This window comes from Scyliorhinus torazame, chromosome 9, assembly GCF_047496885.1.
Source record: "Scyliorhinus torazame isolate Kashiwa2021f chromosome 9, sScyTor2.1, whole genome shotgun sequence".
Taxonomy (NCBI): domain Eukaryota; kingdom Metazoa; phylum Chordata; class Chondrichthyes; order Carcharhiniformes; family Scyliorhinidae; genus Scyliorhinus; species Scyliorhinus torazame.
In genome coordinates, this window is record NC_092715.1 from 68,037,204 (window position 1) to 68,056,339 (window position 19,136).

Here is a 19,136-nt window from a genome sequence, read left to right on the forward strand (position 1 = left end):
ACGTTTTGAATTAATTAAAGGAAACCAGTGGGTTTCTCCACCTCTTTGATAAAAGTTATTATTTTCGAAAGCAATTGATGGAGATTAATAGAAACTTAAAGAAGATCATGGACACCATTTTAAAAAGTGTCAATCTGGAGATGATAGTTGATTTTGCTAATACTTATGTGTATGTAAAAGAAAAAAAAAAACTTGTTAAAAGAAAAATTGTTAAGATAAAGAAATAATTAAGTTGTAAATGTTATACAAGTTTGTGTTAAGCAAATTGTAAATTTAGTTCTGAGTTGAGATCAGAGCTAAGCTTGCAAGTTGCAGTAATTCAATTTGAATTTTCAAACATTTTTAAGTTTAAAAAAAAAAAGAGCAAATAGAGAAAAGAAGGACACAGATCTTGAATGCGTTGAATAGCACATTTCAAAGGCCCATAAATCTTTCTGTTATCTTAGACCTAAAACCTAGGAAGACTGAAGAGACAGAGGAATTTCTGGAGCGTTTTAATGAAATCTACCGGGGGCAGTCAGGCGATTTGCTGTATCAAAATGGTCAGAATTCCCCTCAATACTGTGCTATGTTAATGCATTGCCTTCTGTGGTTACTGCTGTGAAATGTAATAACATGAATTGGACAGAGAACGACCCTTCCCAGATGGCAAGGGCAGTCAGATTTTACTGGAAGGAGGGTGTAGGCCAAGAAGGAGGCTCAGTTACAAAGGTTAAGACTGAGTATGTAATGAAAAAGGATGATCTGCGACCCCAACAAGCGGCAGAAATGGTAGTTTACCAGCAGGAGCCCCAATATAGTGACTTTGGGTGGGTGGATCAGCGAAGAGGAGGATGAGACAACAGTGCTATATTTCTATCACCCCCCCAGTGGTGGACGTTCGATGTTGAACAGTCACTGCATCACGTTACCCTGGCCTATGACAGAACTGGACGAAACAGGGAGTTGGAGGACAAATACCGGCCATTACTTGAGACCGAATGGCCAGTCAAGGTTACGGCCACAGTCACGGGAAAAGAAGGTACAGCCGATTTTGTTACAATATCACCACATTTATGGCCACAGTCAGCTTTGGTAAGCCCTCATATTACACGTCAGGTCCATGACCAGTACCATGCCAGGGATATGGGGCGAATGGTCAGCATCTTACCGCAGCTCGTCAGAATAGGTATGAGATATACCTTTTGAACAATCCACGTCTGACATTTAAATACTGTACCACTATCAATCCAGCCTGTTTTCCTAGCGGTCCCCCTGTCCATGAGGACGCGCCAGGTCAAGAATGTTTAGCCTTGATTCAGGAAACTACCACAATAAGGGGTGATTTGAGTGACATTTCGTCAGAACAACCTGACATGATTATGTGTGGTCAAATATCGCACCGGGGTTTAGTTAATGACCTACTGCAGGCCCTCCTTATGCCAGCGCAGATTTCCGTTATTAAATGCGCTGCCCACACGAATGGTACAACCCCAGTTGACGTTGGTAATGAACGAGCAGATCGTGCAGCGCGAACAGCCGCGCAAATTCAGCAAGTGATGGTGCCTAAGATGTTAAGTCAGACTAAACGATCTCCTATAAATATGTCTGCTTCTGACAAGTCAATGCCAACCATCCAAGACGTCATAAGGTTACAGGAGGACGCTCCTGAGAGTGATAAACAAATGTGGAAACGGTTAGGTTGTACATATGATTCTGTTTCCTCTTTATGGACCACGTCTGCACATCAGACTTGTATGTCTGATGTGCTGGCTTTATGGGTCATTGAATGTGTACACTTTGCAACTCATTGTGGGGCTCGAGGGACTAGTGATTTGTTGCTGGACACTTGGTGGCACCCTAAAATGCAGGGGTTGGCCCAAAGTATCAGTAATCGGTGTTTGATTTGTCAGCAAGATAACACCGGAAAAGGTATCCCTTGTGGGAAGGGGCAAACCCCGTTGCCCAGTGGTCCCTTTGAGACGCTCCAAATGGATTACATTGAGTTGGAAAGGTGTCAATGTTACAAATATGTTTTGGTCATTGTGGATGTGTTCAGCAGATGGGTCGAGGCGTATCCGACTATCGATAATAAAGCTGCTACTGTGGTTAAAGTCTTGATGAGGGAAATCATTCCCCGGTACGGTATACCAGCTCAGTTAAGTTCTGAATATGGGCCTCATTTTATTGGACAAATTAACAAGGAGTTTTGCTCCCAGTTGGGCATACGCCAGCAGTTACACTGTGCTTACAGACCGCAGGCGGCCGGGTTGGTTGAGAGACACAATCAGACCCTCAAAACTAAATTGGCTAAATTAAGAGCAGACACGGGACTGACATGGCTTAAGTTGCTCCCTGTTGCCCTCTTCCAGCTGCGGGTTACACCTGTGGGACCGGCCCGGCTCTCTCCCGCCGAGATTCTTTATGGCAGGCCTCTTAGAACTCCCTGGAGCCTGCAGGTTCCCAGACTGGTTCAGTTTCATCAGATGACCGAAGAAATGACCGCCTATGTTCTAGCCCTCACGCAAGTGCTCAAGGAACTCCATGGCCAGGTCCGCGCGGCTCACCAGCCATTGCCCCCAGTACCTAGCTCACTTTCAGTCCAGCCCGGTAGTTACGTCATGGTCAAAAATTGGACTAGGAAGGGGTCGGAGTCGCGATGGGACGGGCCCTTCCAAGTTCTCCTTACCACCCCCACAGCAGTTAAAGTGGAGGGGCGAAGTGCTTGGGTCCACCTACATCACTGTAAATTGAGTCCATCTCCACTACTGTAAAAGGTCGGATACTAACCTGCCTCCCTTCTCCAGTGCTATTTTACAGGTGTGGAGCATGATGGAGTGGCTACGCATCGTCTGTCTGATATTTGGTCTCACTTCGCTTGGCGTGTTATTGGCGATGGACATGGAAAAGGGGAATATTATGTATCTGTGTAGCCCCAACCAATCTACAAGGATACATCGCCTATGCAAAGGTGATGTTCTTCGCTGCCCCCATATACGAGGACATGGTATCGACTCATGGAAGGTCATCAAAGTTAAGGAGAATGCAGGAGTCATGAAGCAGTTGCACCGGTCCCGGCGATGGGAAGGGAACATTATATGGACATTGCCTTGTTTTTGGAATACATGTAAATTTGATTTTGGATGTGTTAAGAGTGGTGCAATAAAGGTAATATCAGGCTGTCAGAAGAGCGTAGGAAGAGGCTATGAGGAAGTGAAAGGGACTAGAGAGAGGACAGGGCGTATGAGAAGGGAAGTACAGCTAGAACGTAGGTTACCGGGAGATACACTTACGTTAATTAAAGGCCAAACTGAGGAAAACCCGGGTAGTATGAATCTCTTCTACCAGATTTACCACCGCTTGTATGGCCAGGGACGGGTTGTCTGCTACCCAAACCCCGCAGCGGTGTCTAGGTTATTTTCTGTTTCACTGCTTTGGGGCACTCCCCAAACGGTGGTTCATTGTCAGCATTCCGAACCACTGCCCGATCAGGTCACTCTTCCTTACGATCCGGGTTCAGCACCACCGGCTATTTGCCTTCTCCTTCCTCGGTATAATTCCCATTCACAGTACGATAGGCTGCGACGGTGGAGGGCGCACATACCTAGCCACTTCACTCCCAATAGGGATTCCCGGTCGTACGAGAATTGCTTCAGCAGTGAAGGATATGGCTGTTTGCTGGTAGAGGTGGACACAAATATAACACGTCTGTTTCCCACCTGTACGGACAGGAGGTGCCATATCACCCAGGCGTCTGGCCAATGCGTCTGTTACAACACCACTTGCGTTCCATTGAACGCCGGCCTCCAGCTCCTCTGTGGCTGGGCGAATGTCTCTCATATCACTGTTGGGACTAGGGCTTTCCGCATTGCTGGGCGGCCCGAATGGCATTTCAAAGTTGGATAAACTGGGAGGTGTGGGGGGTTCCTTGGCTGTCAGTGATCGGAATTATTTTATTTGCGGCCTTACCATTTTGGGAAATGAAACCTTGGGAGCCCTCGGGGCAATAACCAAGGAGTTGTCTCAGCTACGGTTGTTTGCAATGCAGAACCGGTATGCTCTTGACTATCTTCTGGCCCGTGAGGGTGGGGTATGCGCCATAGTACAGGGCAAGTGTATCATGGGAGTTCAGGACTTGACCGCTAACATCACTAAATTTATGGATCGCATACGGGATCACTTGGACGGGATGCAGGATCCTGGCTCTTGGGGTAACTGGGGATTTGGAGGATGGAAGGACTGGTTGATAAATATGGCCATGTATCTAGTGGTAGCTATCGGCTGCATCTTTGTGGGCCTGGCCATCCTTAAATGTGTGATGGGTAGAATGCGGGGTGCACTGGATCAGATCACCGCCCCAATCACCAAAAAAAAAATTTAACTGTTAAAATCCATGAGGGTGACTTCCGGGTGCGGCGATGACCAGCTGAGTCGCACGTTTCGGCAGCTCCCTGTGAAACGGACTTTTGGGCTCTTGATAGGAGCCCCAACGGCAATTTTGACGGCTAAAAACACTGTGCGGTAAACCAGAAGGGAATCCCCCCTGGATACGGATGGAAAAAGGAGGAGAGACTGGCCAGATTGCAGTGGATCCTTTAGAACAGCGGCAAGGAAGGCAAGCAAAAACCAAGATGGCGTCGGAAGGTGGCAGTTTAACATGGGGCCCTGAACAACAAGAGTTCTTGAAATGCTGTGTGGAAGAGATCAAAAAGGAAATGAAGAAAGAGCTGTTGGCCCCGATACTACAGGCGATCGAAGGGCTAAAGGAGGAACAAAAGACCCAGGAGCGGGAGCTTCGGGTCGTGAAGGCAAAGGCAGCCGAGAATGAGGACGATATACAGGGCCTGGTGGTGAAGACGGAGACGCAGGAGGCACATCAGAAACGATGTGTGGAAAGGTTGGAGGCACTGGAAAACAACGCAAGGAGGAACAACCTGAGGATTCTTGGTCTTCCTGAAGGTGTGGAGGGAGCGGACGTCGGGGCATATGTGAGCACGATGCTGCACTCGTTAATGGGAGCGGAGGCCCCGGCGGGTCCGTTGGAGGTGGAGGGAGCATACCGAGTGATGGCGCGAGGACCGAGAGCAGGAGAAATTCCCAGAGCCATAGTGGTGAGATTCCTCCGATTTAAGGATAGAGAAATGGTCCTTAGATGGGCGAAGAAAACTCGGAGCAGTAAATGGGAGAACGCGGTGATCCACGTTTATCAAGACTGGAGTGCGGAGGTGGCGAGAAGGAGGGCGAGCTTTAATCGGGCCAAGGCGGTGCTTCATAAAAAGATAAAATTTGGAATGCTGCAACCGGCAAGACTGTGGGTCACATATCGAGGGAGGCACCACTACTTTGAGACGGCGGATGAAGCGTGGACTTTTATTGTGGAAGAAAAACTGGAATGAGCGGGTTATTAAAAAGAACGTTCGAACAAAGTGATGGGGCGAATGTGGGGGGCAAAGAGGGGTTTTATGTACTAATCCTGCGATGTGGTAACTTTTCTCTCTCCCACAAGTGGTGATGGGGGGAGGAGGGGAGGTGGAGGAGATGGGGCGTTGGCCATTGGGGGCGGGGCCAAGGGAGAAGCGCGGGCTTGGTTCCCGCGCTATGATAATCATGGCGGGAATAGAGAAGCAGGAAGGAGGGGGCGTCGCACGGTGCGAGCCGAGGTCACGGGGGGAAGCCGAGGTCAGCCAGAGTTTGCTGACTTCTGGGAGCAACATGGGGGGAGTAATTACGCTAGCGGGGGATCTAGCAGGGGGGGGGGGGGGGGGGGGGAGGGGGGAATTACTGGGTTGCTGCTGCTGGGGAGAGGGGGGAGCTGGTATGGGAGAGGATGGGTGGGGGGGCACCGCCTGGGGGAGATACAGCTGCGTGGGAACCGGGTGAGGAGCTGGAAAAAGGTGATGGCTAATCGACAAGGGGGGGGGGGGGTAGGAAGCCCCCCAACTCGGCTGATCACGTGGAACGTGAGAGGGCTGAACGGGCCGATAAAGAGGGCACGGGTACTCGCACACCTTAAGAAACTTAAGGCAGATGTGGTTATGTTACAGGAAACGCACCTGAAACTGATAGACCAGGTTAGGCTACGCAAAGGATGGGTGGGGCAGGTGTTCCATTCGGGGCTAGATGCGAAAAACAGGGGGGTGGCTATATTAGTGGGGAAGCGGGTAATGTTCGAGGCAAAGACTATAGTGGCGGATAACGGGGGCAGATACGTGATGGTGAGTGAAAAACTACAGGGGGAGACGGTGGTTTTGGTAAACGTATATGCCCCAAACTGGGATGATGCCAATTTTATGAGGCGGATGCTAGGACGCATTCCGGACCTAGAGATGGGAAAGCTGATAATGGGGGGAGATTTTAATACGGTGTTGGAACCAGGGCTGGATAGGTCGAAGTCCAGGACTGGAAGGAGGCCGGCAGCAGCCAAGGTACTTAAAGATTTTATGGAGCAGATGGGAGGTGTAGACCCGTGGAGATTTAGCAGACCTAGGAGTAAGGAGTTCTCGTTTTTCTCCTATGTCCATAAAGTCTACTCGCGAATAGACTTTTTTGTGCTGGGTAGGGCATTGATCCCGAAGGTGAGGGGAACGGAGTATACGGCTATAGCCATTTCGGATCACGCTCCACACTGGGTGGACTTGGAGATAGGGGAGGAAACAGGAGGGCGCCCACCCTGGAGAATGGACATGGGACTAATGGCAGATGAGGGGGTGTGTCTAAGGGTGAGGGGGTGCATTGAAAAGTACTTGGAACTCAATGATAATGGGGAGGTCCAGGTGGGAGTGGTCTGGGAGGCGTTGAAGGCGGTGGTTAGAGGGGAGCTGATATCAATAAGGGCACATAAAGGGAAGCAGGAGAGTAAGGAACGGGAGCGGTTGCTGCAAGAACTTTTGAGGGTGGACAGACAATATGCGGAAGCACCGGAGGAGGGACTGTACAGGGAAAGGCAAAGGCTACATGTAGAATTTGACTTGCTGACGACAGGCACTGCAGAGGCACAATGGAGGAAGGCACAGGGTGTACAGTACGAATATGGGGAGAAGGCGAGCAGGTTGCTGGCACACCAATTGAGGAAAAGGGGAGCAGCGAGGGAAATAGGGGGAGTGAGGGATGAGGAAGGAGAGATGGAGCGGGGAGAGTGAATGGAGTGTTCGAGACATTTTATAAAAAATGATATGAAGCTCAACCCCCGGATGGGAGGGAGAGAATGATGGGCTTCTTGGATCGGCTGGAATTTCCCAAGGTGGAAGAGCAGGAAAGGGTGGGACTGGGAGCACAGATCGAGGTAGAAGAAGTGGTGAAAGGAATTAGGAGCATGCAGGCGGGAAAGGCCCCGGGACCGGATGGATTCCCAGTCGGATTCTATAGAAAATATGTGGACTTGCTCGCCCCGGTACTGACGAGGACCTTTAATGAGGCAAAGGAAAGGGGACAACTGCCCCCGACTATGTCTGAAGCAACGATATCGCTTCTCTTAAAGAAGGAAAAGGACCCGCTACAATGCGGGTCCTATAGACCTATTTCCCTCCTAAATGTAGATGCCAAGGTCCTGGCCAAGGTAATGGCAATGAGAATAGAGGAATGTGTCCCGGGGGTGGTCCACGAGGACCAAACTGGGTTTGTGAAGGGGAGACAGCTGAACACGAATATACGGAGGTTGTTAGGGGTAATGATGATGGCCCCACCAGAGGGAGAAACGGAGATAGTAGTGGCGATGGATGCCGAGAAAGCATTTGATAGAGTGGAGTGGGATTATTTGTGGGAGGTGTTGAGGAGATTTGGTTTTGGAGAGGGGTATGTTAGATGGGTGCAGCTGTTGTATAGGGCCCCAGTGGCGAGCGTGGTCACGAATGGACGGGGATCTGCATATTTTCGGCTCCATAGAGGGACAAGGCAGGGATGCCCTCTGTCCCCATTATTGTTTGCACTGGCGATTGAGCCCCTGGCGATAGCGTTGAGGGGTTCCAAGAAGTGGAGGGGAGTACTTAGGGGAGGAGAAGAGCACCGGGTATCTTTGTATGCGGACGATTTGCTACTATACGTGGCGGACCCGGCGGAGGGGATGCCAGAAATAATGCGGATACTTGGGGAGTTTGGGGATTTTTCAGGGTATAAATTGAACATGGGGAAAAGTGAGTTGTTTGTGGTGCATCCAGGGGAGCAGAGTAGAGAAATAGAGGACCTACCGTTGAGGAAGGTAACAAGGGACTTTCGTTACCTGGGGATCCAGATAGCTAAGAATTGGGGCACATTGCATAGGTTAAATTTAACCCGGTTGGTGGAACAGATGGAGGAGGATTTCAAGAGATGGGATATGGTATCCCTGTCAATGGCAGGGAGGGTGCAGGCGGTTAAGATGGTGGTCCTCCCGAGATTCCTCTTTGTGTTTCAGTGCCTCCCGGTGGTGATCACGAAGGCTTTTTTTAAAAGGATTGAAAAGAGCATCATGGGTTTTGTGTGGGCCGGGAAGACCCCGAGAGTGAGGAAGGGATTCTTACAGCGTAGCAGGGATAGGGGGGGGCTGGCACTACCGAGCCCAAGTGAGTATTATTGGGCTGCTAATATTTCAATGGTGAGTAAGTGGATGGGAGAGGAGGAGGGAGCGGCGTGGAAGAGATTAGAGAGGGCGTCCTGTAGGGGGACTAGCCTACAGGCTATGGTGACAGCCCCATTGCCGTTCTCACCGAGGAACTACACCACAAGCCCGGTGGTGGTGGCTACACTGAAGATTTGGGGACAGTGGAGACGGCATAGGGGAAAGACTGGAGCCTTGGGGGGGTCCCCGATAAGAAACAACCATAGGTTTGCCCCGGGGGGAATGGATGGGGGATATGGAATGTGGCAAAGAGCAGGAATAACGCAACTGAAAGATCTGTTTGTGGATGGGAAGTTCGCGAGTCTGGGAGCGCTGACCGAGAAATATGGGTTGCCCCAAGGGAATGCATTCAGGTATATGCAACTGAGGGCTTTTGCGAGGCAACAGGTGAGGGAATTCCCGCAGCTCCCGACACAAGAGGTGCAGGACAGAGTGATCTCAAAGACATGGGTGGGGGATGGTAACGTGTCAGATATATATAGGGAAATGAGGGACGAAGGAGAGACTATGGTAGATGAACTAAAAGGGAAATGGGAAGAAGAGCTGGGGGAGGAGATCGAGGAGGGGCTGTGGGCAGATGCCCTAAGCAGGGTAAACTCGTCGTCCTCGTGTGCCAGGCTAAGCCTGATTCAGTTTAAGGTATTACACAGGGCACATATGACTGGAGCACGGCTCAGTAAATTTTTTGGGGTGGAGGATAGGTGTGCGAGGTGCTCGAGAAGCCCAGCGAATCATACCCATATGTTTTGGTCATGCCCGGCACTACAGGGGTTTTGGATGGGGGTGACAAAGGTGCTTTCAAAAGTAGTAGGAGTCCGGGTCGAACCAAGCTGGGGGTTGGCTATATTTGGGGTTGCACAAGAGCCGGGAGTGCAGGAGGCGAGAGAGGCCGATGTTTTGGCCTTTGCGTCCCTAGTAGCCCGGCGCAGGATATTGCTAATGTGGAAAGAAGCCAAGCCCCCGGGGGTGGAGACCTGGATAAATGACATGGCGGGGTTTATAAAGCTAGAGCGGATTAAGTTCGTCCTAAGGGGGTCGGCTCAAGGGTTCACCAGGCGGTGGCAACCGTTCGTCGAATACCTTGCAGAAAGATAGACGGAATGGGAAAAAGAAGGCAGCAGCAGCAGCCCAGGATCGGGGGGGGGGGGGGGGGGGGGGGAGGAACCAGAAGGACTCTCAGGGTTGTTAATATATACTGTATAGTGTGTATAGGTCGTTGCTACAGATAATTATATATTGGACTGTTAAATTATATTTTTGGAGAGTGTTACTTGTGACAAGGCAGTTGCCAATTAGGGCTAGTTTTCATTTTTGTTATTTATTATTTATTCATTTTTTTTTTTTGTTTATAAAATAGGTCATTGTTATTTGTGTTGTTATAATATTGTGTAAAGGATGCACAATGTACTGTGTTGGTTGACCAAAAATTTTCAATAAAATATTTAATAAAAAATAAAAAAAATCCATGAGGGTGAGGCAGATGAAGGGGGGCCAAGACAGGAATTGGAAATGCAGCGACGGATCTTTTAGATGAGGAACCGTAGCTATGGATTGGATAGTTCGGTTATCATGGAATGATAAAAGGAGGGAATGACGAATGTGATATAAAATAGTTACTTTAGAGATACTAGTTAATGTAATGTAGAAATAAGCCACTTTGATTCTGGCAGTTAGGGACAAAGGGATTTGAGACCGCATGGAAAAAGCAGGAAGAGGTGTGTCTATGAGAGTGATGCTGCATTGATAGGGGCCAGAGAAAGGGATTGGAAGTGAGCCAATCAGAATAGATCAAACAGGTCAGGAGGGATATAGGCTGACCTATGGGCGTCGAGTATGTGAAACTTGATACCATTTGAATTGATTTGCAGAGATCCCTTTGTTTCTTTGTTCATTCGCTTTCTGGAGTATAGGAGACTGGATGTCTCTTATGTTTCTATGAAATGAATCAAGCTTGCAAGCTAAATAAATAACTTATTTTTACGTGCAAATCCATCTCAACTTTTATTGAGGCCAGACTGACAGAGAAAGAAATTTGGGAATCGACATGGCAGCCAAATGGCAACACTGACAATTACCAAGAGTCTCACTAATTTGGAAGGGTACACAAAAGCTCACCTGCTAGTGCTATCAAACATCTCTTTTATAATCTGAAAACCATCAGGGCTGTCCAGCCAAGCTTTCACTTCTGCAGCCTCACACGCTGTCGGCAGCCTTACAACTGGCCCTCTAGTCATTCCATCTGCCAGTACACGGCTCTGTGCTCCACCACCAAGCTTAAATAAAATGTGATAAAGTATTTTAAACAGATTGCATTAAAATTCTGATGCAAGAAAGTATTCAGTTACAAAGCACTTGTGCAATAATACTGGCAATTTGTTTTTCCAACTTACACATATTGCCCTGCAACCTCGGTTAGTACTGGCCACAAGACAGCCTTCAGTAGTTGCCATAGGCACTTGGAACTCCTTCCCGTTCAGACAAAGTGGTCCAGCAACACCCACAGGAATGGGCATGTAGCCAATGATATTCTCACAGCAAGTGCCCATGACCTAAAGATTCATGTTAGATGAAATAGACAAACACAAATTAAGAATTAAATTTGCAAACCCAACAGCAACTATAAATCCTAGATTTAAACAACTTCTGCTAAAGCTCTGCAGGTTATGGATGAGTTGTTAACTGGATTCTCCTGGTTTGATCTCCAGTCAGAAGTTCAGTGGCAGTATAAATGTCCTCAGAGCCCTTGATTAAAAATAAATTAACCAAAGATTTCCATTCCAGAATACAGTACCGTATACACATTTGGATGTCAAGTAAAAGGTCACGATGAAACTTCACTGGTTTGTTAGAAGTCTCGAGCACTCACCATCTACCCTTGCAGGTGAAACATGGCACTTGAATGAAGATGAAAGGAATGGGAAAAGCTTCTCCTGTGTATTTAACTGTACTACAGAAAAAAAAAGTCAAGCATTGAGTGGTGGTGGGCGCATGAGGGAGGTGCAGGTGTAAAGGAAAAAAGGCAGGTGGGGGAGAATAAAATTCTTTCCTTAAATGTTGCTGAAGAGACATGTTGCTGAAACCGTTTGTCTTTTCACTCAATCAGGATGAAAGCAAGGATGACAAATTGTACTACAGAGAAAAGGATGCGGATTGAGTTCACTCTGGTGTTCCATGGAGAACTAGGCTCCCCAAGCACCCGGATAATTCAAAAAAGGTTCAAGGATTGAACGTATTCATTTTGATTGCAGAGAGCGGATCCCTTACAAGGTGCGCAAGTGTTGAGAGACCTATTTACAGGAATGTTGAGGCCAATTTTAATAATGTGAGGAGCTATATGAATCCCAACATATATATTGACCGTTTGGTAGGCTTGCGGTAGAACACAATAGAGAACACTTCTAAAAATATATATTTTTATTATAGATTTTTCATTTACACTGCACTGAGGACCCTGGTTTGATCATGGCCCTGGGTCACTGTCTGTGTGGAGTTTGCACATTCTCCCCGTGCCTACGTCGTCTCACCCCACAACCCAAAGATGTGCAGGGTAGGTGAATTGCCCATGCTAAATTGCTCTTCATTGGGAAAAAAAATGAATTGGATACTCTAAATTTAAAAAAGATTTTCCATTTACAATAAATTTTATAACAAAGCCAACATCACACAACCGCGGATGTAACAGAACAATGTAACAAAAACACCAACCATATGCACCCAATAATAATATCTTGTATTATTACAAGTAGGCTTACATTAACACTGTAATGAAGTTACTGTGAAAAACCCCTAGTCGCCACATTCCGGCACCTGTTCGGATACACAGAGGGAGAATTCAGAATGTCCAAATTACCTAATAGCATATCTTTGAGGACTTGTGGGAGGAAACCAGAGCACCCGGAGGAAACCCACGCAGACACGGGGAGAACGTGCAGACTCCGCACAGACAGTGACCCAAGCCGGGAATCGAGCCTGGGACCCTGGCACTGTGAAGCAACAGTGCTAACCACTATGCTACCATGCTGCCCACCCCACAAAAGAACGGAAAAATACCACCCCCCCTCAGCAAAGGTGACTAATTCCCTAATGTAAGCAATGAATAGCTGCCATCTCAGGTAGAACCCCTCAACCGATCCCCTGACTGTGTATTTGACTTTCTCCAGGTACAAGAATTCCATTAGGTCACCCAACCATACCAAGGCACTGGGTGGAGCAGACCTCCACCCCAGCAGAACTCTCCATCGGGCAATCAGCGAGGCAAAGGCAAGGACACCTGCCTTCACCCCTGGCGGGTCCGACACCCGAAAATGGTCCCAATAGGACAAGGCTCCAGATCAATATTCAGAATTGCCTCATGGTGCTAAAGGAGACCCAAACGCTTACCAGTTTGGGACATGACCGGAACATATGTGGTTCGTAAGCCCTCCGGCGCGCCGTTCACACCTGTCCTCTACCCTCTACCCCCCGAAAGATGCTGCTCATCTTAGCCATGGTAGGGTGACCCCTATGCAATACCTTCAGCTGGATTAGGCTGAGCCGCTTCACCCTATGAAGAGCTTCACTCCACACTTCTGCATCGAAAATAGGTCACAAATCTCCCTCCCACTTCAATTTCCCTCATCCACCAGAACAGATTCCTCCAACAGGATCTGCCGCCTATCGATGCCAGTCGTGCTGGGAAACCTGCTATTAATGGATTTCTCAACTAGTACATTGAGGAAAGGAAATGAGTTAGACAGCTGTAGGAATGAATTTGAGCCTGGGTTGAAGCATATTAAAGATGTAGAAGGAAATATTTCAACGCAGCTGCACTTAAAGATTCCGAACATATCACCCGCATATCAGACACATGCACAGGGTTAGGGTTCATTTAATCAAAAATATGTTTCTTACAGAAACCAACAAAAAGAACGTTAACGAGCACTGAACCTAGAGGGAATTGAAATTAATCAATTGAGCTCCAAACGTGGCGCAGTTACATACGCTGTGGAGGCATACGTTCGGACACAGGGACCCATTTTCTGCTCACAAAAAGGAATAAGTTCAAGCCTTATGCATTTGTTGAATAACCCAGGAGATTGAGGAGCTGACAGTTCCCCGTTGCTTTTTCCATGGCAACACCCTGGCCAGAGTCACAAGAACTAGGAGTAGGCAATTCAGCCCCTTGAGCCTGCACCTCCATTAAAAATGATCATGGCTTGCACCCCCCCCTCCCGTCTGCTTGGACAATATTGGCCCATTGGTATTCAAAATCTTACCCTCCCCTATCTCGGCCAAGGACAGGACCCTGTCCAAGAGCGAGGGCAACAGTGCCAGGGAAAAGGAAGAAAGTTCTTTATGCGGTGAACGGTGTCCTGAACGGTGAATCCAAGCCGAACAGCACCAACCTACGGCTTCTGCTTTTGCAGCCAAAAGCGACATGGAGCCCAGTTTAAAATACTGTCTAAACTGATCCAAATCGTCAAAGCGGCTGTCATCATCAGGCTCCAAGGGAATGTTGCAGGAGAAAACTGGAGTGAAGCAGTAAACAGGGCCCTCAGACTCAACCCTGTGCACGCACCCTCCCCCTTCCGCCCCGGTATAGAACCTGGATTCCTGAGCCACCCCTACACCTCATCAATATTTGCTGCCAAATAGTAACAGAACAGATTAGGTAGTGCCAACTCCTCCAACTGCTTATCCCTCTGCAGAAATGTCCTATGAACGTAATGGCTAGCGGCTCAATCCAAAGGCAAACAAAAGCGAGGACAATGACACTCCTGTCTTGTACCTCTATTCAGTTGAAAATAACCTGAGCTCAGGGCATTAGTTGTCACATTCGCAGTGGGGGCCCTGTACAAAGGCCCATGATATAAATTTTGGCCTAAAGCCAAACCTTCAAGGATTTCAAAGAAGCACCCCCACTCAACCCTGTCAAATGCTTTCTGCGAGTCAATCAAAATAATCACCTCTGGCCCAGGCCCCAAAGAGGCCGACAACTTAACTAAACTCCTCAGAAATCACCCCAGGAAGGCAGGGCTCCAAACGAGTTGCCAACACTGTAGCCAACGTAGCGACAGCGTTTAACAACGAAATAGGCCGATACGACCCACATTCCATGGGATTCTTACCTTCTTCAGGATCAAGGAAATCAATGCCTGCACCAACGTGGGTAGCAACACCCCCGGGACACTGATTCGATAAACAAATCCAGGAGTGGGACCAACTGACCAGCAAACTGCGTGTAAAATTCAATAGTGAATCCATCTGGACCCAGTGCTTTACCGGTTTATATTAACCTAATACAGTTCATGACCTCCTTTGGCCCTCTCAACACCTACCAACTCCCTCCTTCTCTCCTGCTCCACCTCCGCGGGAAGGTCAACTCATCCTAAAACTGCATCATTGATGATCTCTCCTCTGGGGGCTCTGACTTATACAGTTCTAGTTAGATGGCCTCATTAACCTTCCCTGGGGCAGAAACCAATCCATAGCCTGAGTCCCTGATCTACACTATCTCCTGGGAGGCAGCCTGCCACCTCAAGTGCACAAACACCAAGGACCCTTTTCCTGGGCCGTTTAACCCAATTTCATTCCAAGTTATCAGCTGGACAGGCCCGGCTCAGACCACCCCCTTCCCCACCCCCCCAAAAAAACTCACGATCAGTCATATCCACCCTGGGAGGCAATCCAGCAGTCCTTCAGCCTGCACCAGCTCTGGGCCCACCAAGATGGCCACCAAACCCCACAAAGCCAGCACAAAGACAAATAAACAGTCACCGTCAGCAGTCTACCCCTGCCCCCCCCCCCCCCCAGTCCAACTCCAATTACCAAACAAATGCTAAAGAACAAAAGCCCCCTTTCCCAATCCAAAACAAACTGAAAACAGAAACCCTGAGCTCATTTCCTTTAAAAGGAAAAAAAAACACCCCAACAGTAACAAGCTGTGGATACCCCTCCTTCTCCACTCCCATTAACTAGCTTTACAGCTAACAGGGTGACCTGGCACAGGGTAAAATCAAAGACTAAACAGAATACCAGCAATCAGCCTCCCACCAACACAAAACTTTAATACAAAACATTAGAGGAAAATCCCAACCCCCATCCCACAAAAAAACCCCAACAGTGCAATATTAAAAACACCAACTTCACCCAGAAAAAGCACCCAACAACAGAGCCCTATAACAACGCCATGTCCTCTCCCACAGTACAAAAATCCCACAAGCACAGATACGAATGAACCCAACAGTGAACAAGTATCTAACTTAAGTCCACGAGCACTTTCAGCCCCAGTCCATGTTTCTTGACAAAACCTTTCGCAATTACTACTGGTGCAGAGTAGTAATCTCCTTGAAAGTCACCCAAAGACGAACTGGATAGACCACACCAAATCTCATATTATTCTTGTACAACGCGGCCTTGACCTTATTGAATGCCGCACGCGTTCTCGCCAGCTCTGCCCCAACGACCTGCTAAATCCCAATAGCATGGCCCTCACATCTATACTCATGGTAATCTTTCACCGACTTCACGACCCATTCCTGGTCTTGGTACCGGTGAAATCTGACGATCGCCCGTGGTGGCTCTCCAGATCTGGGCTTCTGCCTCAGCGACCGATGGGCCTGGTCCAATTCAGGAGGGGCCGGCAAAACCCCTCCCCCTTTCAAAACATCTTGGAAATATAGTCCATGGAGTTTGAGCCCTCCAGTAGCCCAACGAGATTTGCCGCCTGGAGCGGTTCTTCAGGTCATGTACCTTGGCCGTCAATGCTTTATGCTCTTCAGCCAGCAAAGTCATCTCTGCCTCCAGGGAGACAATCTGGTCACTATGATCTGAGAGCACCACCTACACCTTCTATCATCACACGTTACTCCTCTATCCACCGGTCCACCTTCTCCAAGGCCACCCGAATACGGGTCAAAGTCATTGCCTTCTCCAGGTCCTCAGGGATCGCCTGCCGCGGTTCTTAAATTCGTCCGACAAAAAGCTAGCTAATGTCTCGACCATGGAGAGGCCAACGACACAGCAAAAGCCTCCACCCTGTCCCCAACCCCCCATCCAAGGCTCGACGGGCTTCGGAATCCGACGACGATCTCTTGCCCAACTTCTGCCTTGTATCGTTCTTCCGGTTGCAGCGATGCGGAGCTAAGCCGCACATTTTGGCAGCTCCCGTGATAATGGACTTTCGGGTTCTCCAGAGGAGCCCCAACGGAACTTTTGTGATTTGATCCCGTGTGGGAAGGTGCAGTAAGGTCCCCCCTTACGGTATATGGCCGAGATTAGCGGTGGAGCGGTGAGAAAAGAGGCTCTGGAGCAGCGGCAAAAACTAGGGGGAAAAAGCAAGATGGCGGAGATCGAGCAGCATGGGGGCCGGACCAGCAGGAGTTCCTTAAGTGCTGTGTGGAGGAGCTTAAAAAGGAGGTGCTGGCGCCAATGCTGTTGGCGATCGAGGGGCTGAAGGAGACTCAGAAGGCCCAGGCGGTGGAGCTTCGTGAGGTGAGAGACAAAACGAATGATAACAAGGACGAGATCCTGGGCCTGGCGGTAAAAATGGAGGCGCATGAGGCGGTGCACAGGAGGTGGGCCGAGAGAATCGAGGTCCTGGAGAACAGGTCGAGGAGGAAGAACCACCGGATTCTGGGTCTCCCCGAAGGAGTGGAGGGAGCTGATGCCGGGGCGTATGTGAGCACGATGCTCCATTCACTGATGGGAACGGAGGCCTCTCCGACCCCCCTGGAGCTGGAAGGGGCTCACCGGGTCCTGGCGAGGAGACCCAAGGCTGATGAGCCGCCAAGGGCGATAGTGGCAAGGTTCCATCGCTTCGCGGACAAAGAAAGTGTGCTGAGATGGGCCAAGAAGATGCGGAGCAGTAGATGGGAGAATGCGGTGATCCGAGTTTACCAGGATTGGAGCGCGGAGGTGGCAAGGAGGAGAGCTGGCTTCAACCAGGCCAAGGCGGTGCTGCATAAAAAAAAAAAGAGTTAGGTTCGGCATGCTGCAGCCTGCGCGACTGTAGGTCACTTATCAGGACCGACACCATTATTTTGAAACACCAGAAGAGGCTTGGACCTTTATTCAGACGGAAAAACTGGACTCGAACTGAGGGGATGTAGTTGTGGGGGGAGATGTTGGTTGTATATGGGGTTGTAAATATGGGTAAAGAATACTTCCTGGGTGAGATGATGGACAGGGATGTGGGTAGAGTTCTGGTTAAAATTCCTTTTTTCTTTTCTGTAGACAAGGTGATGATGATGAGGAATGTGGGCGTCGATGCTGGAGGGAGGTGAGACTCGGGGATGAGGGAACTGGGATAATGGCCGCAACAGGAGCTGCGCCACAGGGGGCGGGGCTGGTTCAGGAAAGCGTGGGCTTTTTCCCGCACCAAAAAAAAAAGGGGGGGAGGGAAATGGAGGAAGGGAAGGAGGAGGAGAGACTCCCACACGGGGAGATCAACGGGAAGGCGGGGTAAGCCGGGGTCAACAGAAGTCAGCTGACTCACGGAAGTAATATGGGGGGAGCAAAAGAGCTAGATGCGGATCTAGCGGGAAGGGGGGGACATTAGGGTTGCTGCTGCACTGTCCGAGGGGGAACTGAAAATGGAAGAGGTGGTCGGGGCGGGGGTGTCCCCGCCTGGGGGACTGGAGGGTGCGGGAGGCGCGAGCACGGGACTGGCCTAAGATAGGAGATGGCTAGTCGGCGGGGGGGTGGCCCCCCAATCCGACTGATCACGTGGAATGTGAGAGGCCTAAATGGGCCGGTTAAGAGGGCCCGAATGTTCGCGCACCTAAAGGGACTGAAGGCAGACACTTCTGAAGATGGCAGATCAGGTCAGGTTAAGAAAGGGATGGGTAGGACAGATGTTTCATTCGGGGCTGGATGCGAAGAATAGAGGGGTGGCAATACTGGTGGGGAAGCGTGTCGTTTGAGGCCAAGAACATAGTAGCGGACAAGGGAGGTCGATACGTGATGGTGAGTGGTAGGTTGCAGGGGACGGAGGTGGTACTGGTGAATGTATATGCCCCGAACTGGGACGATGCTGGATTCATGAAACGGATGTTGGGGCGTATTCCAGACCTGGAGGTAGGGAGCTTGATAAAGGGTGGGTATTTTAACACGGTGCTGGACCCAGCATTAGATCGCTCCAGATCTAGGACGGGGAAGAGGCCGGCTGCGGCCAAGGTGCTTAGGGGGTTTATGGACCAGATGGGGGGAGTAGATCTGTGGAGATTTGCCAGGCCTTTGGCCAGAGAATTTTCTTTTTTCTCCCACGTTCATAAGGCCTACTCCCGGATAGATTTTTTTGTTCTGGGTAGGGCATTGATCCCGAAAGTGGAGGGAACGGAGTATTCGGCCATAGCCATTTCAGACCATGCCCCGCATTGGGTGGAGCTAGAGCTGGGGGAGGAGAGGGACCAACGCCCGTTGTGGAGGTTGGATGTGGGACTGCTGGCAGACGAGGAAGTGTGCGGGAGTGTATTGAAAGGTATCTGGAGGCCAACGACAACGGGAAGGTACAGGTGGTAGTATGGGAGGCGCTGAAGGCGGTGGTCAGTGGAGAGTTAATCTCCATCAGGGCTCATAGGCTGAA

General features: G+C 49.5%; 1 protein-coding gene across 3 annotated transcripts in view; it reads right to left on the reverse strand.

Moving 5' to 3' along the window:
• hmgcra (3-hydroxy-3-methylglutaryl-CoA reductase a) overlaps nucleotides 1-19,136 on the reverse strand; it is a 94,698-nt gene that overhangs the window by 32,101 nt on the left and 43,461 nt on the right. For all 3 annotated transcript variants that reach the window (XM_072516064.1, XM_072516065.1, XM_072516066.1), the window contains exons 13-14: nucleotides 10,963-11,121; nucleotides 10,688-10,845 (exon numbers count right to left, since the gene is read on the reverse strand). In XM_072516064.1, the coding sequence (XP_072372165.1) occupies nucleotides 10,688-10,845; nucleotides 10,963-11,121 (317 nt within the window). The remainder of the gene's footprint in view (nucleotides 1-10,687; nucleotides 10,846-10,962; nucleotides 11,122-19,136) is intronic.